This window comes from Magnolia sinica, chromosome 8 (assembly GCF_029962835.1).
Source record: "Magnolia sinica isolate HGM2019 chromosome 8, MsV1, whole genome shotgun sequence".
Classification (NCBI taxonomy): Eukaryota; Viridiplantae; Streptophyta; class Magnoliopsida; order Magnoliales; family Magnoliaceae; genus Magnolia; species Magnolia sinica.
The window spans coordinates 42,658,585-42,669,111 of record NC_080580.1 but is presented as its reverse complement, the minus strand read 5'-3'; the positions used below and the strand labels follow the sequence as shown (position 1 = coordinate 42,669,111).

The window sequence follows — 10,527 nt, the reverse complement described above, 5'->3', positions numbered from 1 at the left end:
ATTATGATTTGTAGTAATATTGGGTGTCAATCCCCCTACTAAACCAATCTACACACATTAATAAGGGAACCTTCACAACATATTCATGCTTATTGGTGTCAACGATCTTATAAAACACCTCTCATATATGTTTATTTAATACGGGATACTGTTTCTTTAAGTATTTCTCTCTTATGAACTTTATAGTAGTCTCTATTTTGAGTATAGAAAGGTCTCTAGTCTCAAGTTTTGTTATAAGGGTGAAGTTCGTCTTAGTAAATATTAAAAGTTTTCCCCATATCTCAAATACAAAATCACCTTTGTATCTCAAAAAAGTACATGCGATAGAGCTCTTATAAATCTAAATGATAAAATGTCTAACAGGATAGGATATGTAGACTACCTAAGTAGACTTATCCTAGTCTCATTAGTCTCTAAACCACTATTGACTTTATTAAACGACCATATTAGTGAACATTTCGCGGACAAATTTAAGATCCCAAAATCACTTTCCTTCTTCGGAGACTATTTAATTTACAATAGTTAACAAAACAGTTTATAAAAAAAATTTACAAAACAGTTCACAATACCCGGTCAAATTTATAATGTATTTCATGAATATTCATTGAGTAAAAGGAATTGACCGAGTACTTGATCAAATTTACAATGTACTTGGTGAATATTCACCTAGTATGGGTGAATATTGATCAAGTATAAGTATAAGTGAATATTGATTACGTACATGTGAAAATTCTCGATCAATTCCTACAAATCACCATTTCACCATTTCACATTTTAGCCCATTCGTAAAGTTAAGAAATGGAAACTAAAATTTTGAAGGTTTATTAAGATGGTTGGTTAAAAGTGAAATCTACAAAGGAAAATTTATCTGAAAAATTTATACCCGCAATGCGTGACTTTTTGGATGGAAGCACCATCTTATTCCTCTTCTATTTCTTCAATTCCCTTTTCAAATTCTGAATCAACATAACTAGTTTGAAACAATGAAGAAAATGTAGTGGAGATTTGAAGAAAAAAAAAACAAAAACGAAGAGACAATATGAAGAAGAAACACGAAGAGACGAGATGATTTTATGAAGAAATATAAAGACATGAATATGAGTTTTTGGTATAACAAATGTATTTTCATCTGAAAAAAGCTCCAACATATAGAAATAAAAAAGTAAAGTTTTAGATGTTTAGGTAGGTCGGTCAATTAAGAGGGAAGTTTACGTGGGTAAATTATTTTGAAAAGAAACAAGTGGAGTGGATTAGGTGTGGCTTTGGCCTCAACAAAGCTGGTACACCCTGTACCATGGGGACTACCTTCATTTATGTATTATATATCCAGGCCGTCCATAAATTTCTCCACGCCATTTTAGGGTATGAGCCCAAAAACGAAACTGAACCAAATCTTAGGTGGACCATGAGATAAGTAAACAATGGTGATTGACCATTACAAATTTATTATGATTCACAAAAAAATTTGATAATGTTAATATTTCCTTTTTCATCCAGGTTTAAACAACCTTACCAACATAGAAGGAAAATAAACGTTACACGGCTAATGGTGATGCATTCAATTACCACTGTTTTCTATAGCATACTCTACTTGAGCTTTGTATCTGCTTCATTTTTCAACTCATGCCCTGGTATAACAAACGTAAGAACTGTTTGGATATAGAATTCATAAGGGCCGCTAACAGGCATGGAGGAATAATTTGGGAAAGAGAACACTGGAAAATGAGGACGCAGTTTGCATCCTGACACGCTCAACAGGCATGGAGCTGTGTGTGACAGAAGATGATGTTTGTGTTTCATCCACGCCGTTCTTCAATTTTTTTCAGTTCAATTTATGGTATGAACACAAAAATAAGGTAGATCCAAATCTTAAGTGGACCACACCAGGGGAAACAATGGTGGTTGAATACCCACCGTTAAAAACTGCCCAGGGTTCACGAAAGTTTTGGATCAAACTGATATTTGTGTTTTCCTGTGTGACCTAATTAAACGCATAGATGGAAAATAAATATTACAGTGGGCCTGAGCAAGTTTTTAACGGTGGGATTCCAATCACTACTGTTTTCTTGAAGTGTGGTTCACCTGAGATTTGGATCTACGTTTTCTTTTGCTCAAACCCTAAAATAATGATCCAAAATGAATGTACGGGAGGGATAAAACACATTTATTGTTGTGGCCCCTTAGCACCGTCCGATAGCGACGTAGGCAATCCGCGTTAGGAAGATGAAAACCACGGAGGCAGAAAAGAGACGAAAAGTCGCTACTCCCAATGCATTCCTTAATAAAGGAGGACAGTAAACCGACTTCGTGAGAAATGTTGCTTGTGTTACACGTGCGATGATTCCAACATGAAGATCAACGACACCCTCTTTCCTCCGTCTGATTAAAGACAGTAGCTGCAACAGCTCACAATAAAACGCCGGATCATCTCTTTTTTAAATGGAAAGGATCAGTCGATAGATCTGAAAGAAAGAAAGAAAGAATGGGAAGCTACAAGATGTGCCTCTGCTTCACGAGGAAGTTTGGGAGCAAAGAAGCTGAGCTCCCTCCCGACGTAGTCCATGTTTTCTCCAACTTCTCCGATGGCGCTGCTAATATGACAGCCGATCAGCTCCTTCGCTTCCTTTTGGAATTCCAAGGAGACACCACTGCCACCATTTCTGACGCTGTTTCCATCATCGAGCAGATTCGACATCGCCGCCCCATCAGCATTTTCTCAAAGCACGCTCTCACAGTCGAGGATTTCCATCATTACCTCTTCTGCGACGATCTCAACCCTCCAATCAAATCTGAGGTCATTATCTTCTTCTTCTTATATTCTTTTCATCCTCTTTTAACCTGGTGCGTTCAACTTTTGAATTTGGACATGTCCATGATCTGGCCACTCATCAGCTGGTTCCGACCATCTGCCGACCATCTAATTGGTGGGCCTTCCTGCGTCCAATGCTGTCTTCTGATCATATTGTTTTCCGCTATCACAATGGTCGGATTGGGATGATCGAGAGCTTCCTGTTGGTTAGGAGGTATTTTCTCTTGTGGCCCATCTGCAGTGGGACCCAACTGACGAATGGCCTAGATCGTGTGACTGTTCTGCCATGTGTCCAGTTAGAGTGCAGTGCACCACACTGCAAAATCGATCCTTTTCTCAGGTTTGGTTTCCCCTTTCTTTTTGTTGATTCTGCTTTTTTTTTTTTTACTTTGTTATGATCCAGTTTCTTGGAATTTAAGTAGCCTGAATTTTCTTAATTCGTCATGAATATCAGGTTTTGCTCAGCAATTATAGATTAGAATTAACAAACTGAAAAGATCTGATCCGTTCCTTATCTCGAGTCCCGTCTCTCTCTCTCTCTCTCTCTCTCTCTCTCTCTCTCTCTCTCAATTTGTATTTCTTTTGCTGTTGTTAGTGCTGTGACCTTTTTCTTTTTACCAGTTTGGAGCAGTCGTTTTTACCTTTCCTTTTGACTTTGCTTCTTCTTCTTCTTTTTTTTTTTTTTCCTTTTCTTTTTTCCAATTTTATTTAAATGGCATTCGGGATGTAATGATGCAAATTTTTGAGAAGCCTAGGGATGAGAGCGATGGGCCCGCCTGGCGAGCATTATAGTGCTATTAGCAGCACGCTATGCTCAGAGCACAGTTAGCCAAATAGCACTGTTCCCTGCCATTTCTCAGCGTTGGTTGCTGAATTATGCAAATAGTTGGATTTCTTAAACAAGGCGAAATCCTGTTGTTTTGATAAGAACCGTGCTAGCATCACATGCATAACCATGTGGGGGAGGGGATGCGCATGAGATCCACACGGTCCTTCAGACGCGCCATCTCATCTTCACCTTGGAGCTCAAAAAATCAGGTGATCCAAAACTCAGGTGGGCTACACCATAGGGAACTGTTGGGGTGGGGACGCCTACCATTAGTTGTGTGTGGGACTGTGGGGCCCACCACAGTGTGTGTATCCCATCCAATCCGTTCACTTGGTGTGCCCTACCAAGATGAATGGATGTTCCAAAAGTTGCCATCTGAAAACTAAGGTGGGCCCCAACATGTGAATGTAGAGGTTTTAGGCATGGATTACACTGTTCCCTATAGTTTGGCCCACCTGAGTTTTGGATTGGTTTGATTGTCAGGATCAAGAGCAAACATGGGGTGGCACACTGATTTAGGACATGTAATGTATGTTCAGTTATGTTGTAAAATCAGGAAACAGATTATGAGCAACTCAAAATAGAAGATCTATGCTATTCTACCACTACCACAAACCATTCAATTAGGCACAAAATAGTTGAATTCAGAGTAAATCACAATTCACAGTCCCACAGTAGTAAACCATTAAGAAATATGAAAATCTAGGATCCAAGGGATGTAGAAATCCCTCAAATAGCATAGGTTAGCAATTCAATTTCAACCTAAGAAGAAGAAGACTTTCTAGGGTTAGGGTTTTCAAAAGGGAAAAACTAGGGTTTGTGAGGATTGAAGGAATTGGGAATTTGGTTAAGGAATTTGTGATTTGGGTCTTAGGGTTGATGTAACTAGGGAACTGGGGACTTTAGGGTTTAGGGAAATTGGGGATTTAGGTTTAGAGTTTTATTGGGTTTCGATTTGGGGGAAAATTTAAATAAGGTTTAGGATTTATGAGGGGAATCAAATGATGGAAGAAAATAACCACATAATGACAAGGGGGGTTTATGGATGGCTGTACGGGCCTGCCCATACGGTAGGTTTGGCTGTGCAGTCCAAGGGTGAGGGGGCTTGGATTAGAAGGGTTGAATGGTTTGGGCCCTTGGAGATTCAAGAGGGAACATTCAAAGAAAGAAGATGAGAGAGGAGAGAAAAAGGTGAGAAGAGTGATGAAAATTTCGCTTGTAGATGGAGGATGAGCAACGGTTGATAGGTGTATGCTTCACACCCATGTGGCTTCACACCGATTCTTCTTTCGCGAAGGACTTTTCTTCACAAGAGAACAATGCACAAGAGCAAAGAGAAAATTTTCATTCACAAAGGCTTAGGTAGGGCTTGGACATCCCCCCCTTTGTATATATAGTCTCAAAACCTTAGAACAGTTACAAATAACCTCCTACTTTATGAAAAATTACAAATAACCTCCTGCTTCATGAATGTTCACAAAATACCCTCTAGGTGAGATGAAACTCAACCAAAATGTACCATATAATAAATAATCAAATCCTAAGCATCTAAACATCAAATAACCATGAAATAATAAATCCTAACACTAATATCAAGGTGATGTAAGATCACAATGACTCGGCCGTCCGATCGAGGTGCGCATGTGATCTAACGGTCTAATCAAAGATCTAATGGTCCAATCAGCATGACGACTTGATCTGAGTGATGAAATCTCTTCTAGAATGCAGCCCGCATGCATCTCCCTAGTGTAGGGTCTTCTAAGATGCACGTCGATGCATGTCGGGTCTTTAGCGTGGCCCATTTGACTGGTCTCCAAGCCAAAGTGAGACTGGGGCCGATCTCCTCCTCCTCCTCTGATACTCTCTATGTGATGCTCTGATGTCCTCATCACACACCTCCCATGTGTGTATGCAAGTCAATGCTAGGTTTACTTGTCGATAAGGGAAGGGGGTTCAATGACTGCTTGAGTATGATGGTTGATACACAGACACTTAGAAGATCGTACACTTGTCATGGTTATACGACGATCCAAACCATCCAAATCGTGGACTCGACCATGGATGGAACATAACTGGATTTTAGCACTTGCCTCTCACATGCTTGTTGATATGAGTAGAGTATTGAGTATTTAACTTTTTTGCACTATCACACAAGCTTATATGTATAGGTATTTTTACTGCAAAACACCCTATAGTTATTGTCATCACGATGGTAATCATACAATGATCATATCCTATTGACGCCATCCATAGCTGTATGATACACATCAAATGGATCTTGTAACTCTGGTGAGTGGGCTTAGCAAAACATAGATAACTTTCCAAATGTGCAAACTATTGAATGCCAGTGATACAAGTTGTGGTGATTACATGGGAACCTTGCCACATGAGAGAAGAACACATCCTCAATTTAGATCCCCTTTGTCCTAGCAGTTCACAGATCATCAAGATTTGAATTTGTCAACTAATCATAAGTATTGACTTTCTTCTTACATACTAATGTTTCCTATACCTTTATTAGGATATTTGAGTGGCATTTATGTTGTTTTTTCACATGTATATTTTCAATCGTCTTATATTTTGGATTTAATTGTTGAAAGTTTTGTTCTCTTGTTCTTTTTCATCCCTTGTGTTTGTTCCCCACTATGTATGGCGGTGCAAAAAAATAAAAATAAAAATAAAAAATCAATTGGTTACAATCTAGACTCTTGATAATTCTCATAGTCCATGTAAAGGCGTTGAAATGTGGACCATTGTTTCTAGCATTTCTAAGGACAGTGAAGATCTTTGTTCATTGGGACTTTTGCGACATGGCTTGTCCAAGGTGGGATGTACTAAATGAACTTTTGATTAAGCATACAGTGAGAAACAAGGGATACTCACTATTCTACACATATTTGAAGGCCACGGCTTGTTTCCTATAAATCCTTCAAAAAAAAGTTTGTTTCCCTATACATAGGTATAAGTCTTTACAAGAGCTTCTATTTCATCCTCCATGGAATTTTGCCTCATCAGATGATACATGCATTTCTTGATTGAAGTTTGCAGAGATTGATTAGACATGGAAACTTAGTGTTTGCTAGATTGCTTCCATGTGAATGTAAGTCCTATATTAAACATCAATGATCGATTATACATGAAGTACACTTTTTTACTATTTTTTTTTTTAAATTTTTAATAAGGTAAATACCCCCTCTACCATGTTAAATAAATCATATTAATAAAGTTTTATGCAGAAATTCATTATCTACCTTCATAGAAGAGTCTTTAAAACTTTACATACTTTTCTCAGTGCTAGAGGAACCCTAAGGGCTTGTTTGGTGCATGGTATTAAAGAGTATTAGGTGGTATGGAATTAGAAAAAGCAATTATTACATGTGGCTATGTATTGTCTGCTAATACCATTGTCTTCTCAATGTTCTACCCCATGTTTGGATTATAAGAAGGTCATCGGTGCTTAGCAGTATGCTGGATATACAACGTTTGGAAAGATGTTGACTTCGATGAGGAATTACCTTCCTATCCAAGAACACCGTATGGAGAGTGGTGTATCATTGCGGACTAAGCTACCTAGCACAAGATCCGTGCACAATATGCAAGATCCACAAGGGTTTGAGATATGGAGGTGGTGTAAAGGATGAGAAGCGACAATCTGACGAAGATTTGGATCCATTCGATGGCTAGACTTAGATTTCCTGGATTGGGTAGGTGATGCAGGACCGATGCATGAACTAAGTAACATGTGAGATCAAATAACCAAATTAAGATATTTAACAAAAAAATACAAACATTGCTATATTCATCACAAATATCATGAAAATCAAAAGAAAATCATGCATAATCTTGACCTAAGTTACGAACATCGTAACACAAGATCATTAATAAAAAAGAAACTAAGATCTAATGGATGTAGGGACATCCAATTAGCATATGGTATAATCTATTTCAAAATAGGAAACCTAATACAACATAGGTTGAAAATTAGGGTTTGGGTAATTTTGGGAAAGTAAGAAAATTAGAAATTTTAGGTTTAGGGTTAGGGTTTTGAGGTTGGAAGAAAGGGGTTTTGATATAATGATGGTGGGAAACCAAAAGGGGCAGGTGGGATTCACATGTGTGGCTATACGGTCACACGTGTGGCGTGGGAGGATGGGTTTAAGTTGATTAGGGTTTGGATTGTGGATGGGTATAAGAAAGTTGTATTTGAGAGAAAACGAAGATTTGAGATGAGAGAATTAAGAATCTGAAGAAAATACCTGGATGGGGAAGAAAAGAGAAGATGGTATGGGGATAGTTGGAGACCTCGCGCCTCCGTTGATGAAAATTAGCCTCGCACCAATCTTCCTTTCAAATCGTATGGAAGTATCTTCAAATCGCATGAAGATGGGAGACGAAAGCAAGAGCTTTTTATTTATTTATTTATTTTAATATTTAAAATCACAAAATTCGATGGGAGAGGGGTCACACGCCCCCCTCCTTTTGTAGTCGTTTTATAGATTCAAGAAGTTTCAAAAATTACAAAAACTCCCGTCTTGTGAATTTTAACGAAAATAGCCCTAGTTTAAATAATATCAACTAAAACACTCATAATGTGTCCAAATATAAAATAATAAAAAACTAAATCATAAAATATGATAAAGTCTAAGACTGATGTGGACAATCAATGATCAATGGCCCAATCATGTGATCCATGCAATCCAATGGTCCAATCGTCGCGTCCCTTCGATCCAATGGTTTGGATCACTCCATAAAGCAGCCCATGTGCATCTTCTTAGTGTGGGGTTTTCAAGATGCTTGCGCATGCACATGGGGTCTTTAGCACGATCACGGGTACTCGCCTAGCCATAGGGAAATTGGTGTTGCCCGCCTCCTCCTCTGATACGTACATAAGGGTGTACGTGACGTGATGTCCTCATCAGTAGGTGCAACGGTGGATACGTGTTGGTTCTCTCAAATCCCAGGAGGATTTGGGAGAGTCTTCCTTCAGTTGAGTTATTTCGAAGAAGGATGGTTGAAATCCCTCTTCAAATAGTGGTAGTCTGGGTGCATTTTCCAATGACAAAAACTGAAAAGCGATGGAGAAAGCAAACATGGTTGTGACTTTAAAATGTGGTATTTGCAACACAATTCCGCTTAATACCATCTAATACCTTGTACCAAACAGGCCCTGATAGATTCCTAACCATCCATTTTTTTACCCCTAATCATGAGCATCTATTTCAATAAAACATTAAAAATGGACCAAAATATCATAAAATCCTGTCTCAACCATACATGATTTTCATAAATTGGACATAGTTCATATGATATCAAAATTGCATAATCTTAGGCTTGTTTGAAAGCTAACTAAATAGGCTTTCAAATGAGACCAATTTCATGTCATTCAGATATCGTTTGCTACCTAAAGAATTGCCCCACGACGGCGACGCAAAGACTAATGGGAGCTGCTTCAACTGACTCTGACTTTTTAAGTAATTAAATGACCACTAATCTGGTCCAGAATGCACATCAGGACTGTTGCTCTCCCATCAGATCAATCTAGACCCTCAAAATGGTCCAAATCTTCAATCTAGATGATTGGATGGTCCAGATCCTTGATCAAGAAACCTTGGATGAGCCTGATCTTTGACCAGCCTGCTCGTGTGGCCCAGATGCATGTATGTATCCCTAACCCTAAGGTAATGCTGACAGTGGGGAAAGTTGCAATGGCATTTCCACATTAGGTTTTCTACTCTGATTCAGTTTCTGGCTTCAGGGTCTTCGTTATTCAATGTATTTTAGTGTTTTGACTTCCTTTCCTGGTTACTTGCTGAAACAGCTTACTGACCTACGCAATTGTTCAATTAATGTCATTCCTTGACCAGGCCTAGTTAACTATTTTGAACCTTTAGCTTCTCTCTTCTATTGCTTGATTTCTGTGGCCAATGTTTCTGCTTATGCATCTTTTCTTGAACCTGTTCATTGTGGTGACCATACTTGTTTCTTACTTGACAAAACTGCCTTTATTCCAGGTTCATCATGCTATGACTGCTCCACTATCCCATTATTATATATATACTGGCCACAATTCCTATTTGACTGGCAATCAACTCAGCAGTGATTGCAGCGATGTCCCAATCATAAAGGCACTGAAGAGAGGGGTGAGGGTAATTGAACTGGATATGTGGCCAAACTCAACAAAAGATAATGTTGATATACTTCATGGAAGGTACATTTTTATTGTGCAAAACCATCCGATTACACTATTGCATAGTCCTTGCTTGTTTGGTGTACCCCTTGCCTTAGCAAATGATAGCAGATACATAGTTTTTTTTGTTCTTATCATAGACATCGACAGAAAAAATCTAAGAAAAAAGGGGTATGTCAATATTAAAATTTATAAACTCAAGGGAGTCGGTCACTGAGTGAATATGTTCTTAGAACACCACTTGCTTGAGACGCATATACCCTTCTTGCACGAATCCATGTAATCCTAGAGATTCAATCTATGTTGTAGTACGATATGACTTAATTTTTTAAACCTCAAACATGGCTTATTTTTTTAAACCTCAATAAACTTGGAATTGAACTTAGGCCTATTTAGAGTGATTTGTTATATCTTTTAAATGACTTGGTATGTCTTCGCAATGACCTTTTTTTTAAAAAAAACCTTCAGCACACTAGTTGTGAAAGGCCCAGATAGGCGGTCTTGCATATTTGACGGTATCTACACGATTTTTGGGACCTTCACAAAGCAAATATGGATGACTCTCCTCCAACGAGTGAAAAGGAGCTAATCACCTCTTTGATTCATGGTTAGGATGACTACCGGATATGATGGATATGATGATGCAGGATGAAAGTTTTCTAAGCTAGTGTGATAAGTGAGATCAACTTCTAGAGTAATACA

At 38.4% G+C, this 10,527-nt stretch overlaps 1 protein-coding gene across 2 annotated transcripts in view; it reads left to right on the top strand.

Moving 5' to 3' along the window:
• Positions 1-2,382: 2,382 nt before the first annotated feature.
• The window catches only part of LOC131253267 (phosphoinositide phospholipase C 2-like), a 57,458-nt gene continuing 49,313 nt past the window's right edge, over positions 2,383-10,527 (top strand). The window contains exons 1-2 of one of the 2 annotated variants that reach the window (XM_058254216.1): positions 2,383-2,794; positions 9,650-9,846. In XM_058254216.1, the coding sequence (XP_058110199.1) occupies positions 2,483-2,794; positions 9,650-9,846 (509 nt within the window). In that variant the 5' untranslated portion in view covers positions 2,383-2,482. Of the gene's footprint in view, positions 2,795-2,996; positions 3,150-9,649; positions 9,847-10,527 lie in introns of those variants that run through there. The other variant, XM_058254217.1, reaches the window with a different exon arrangement.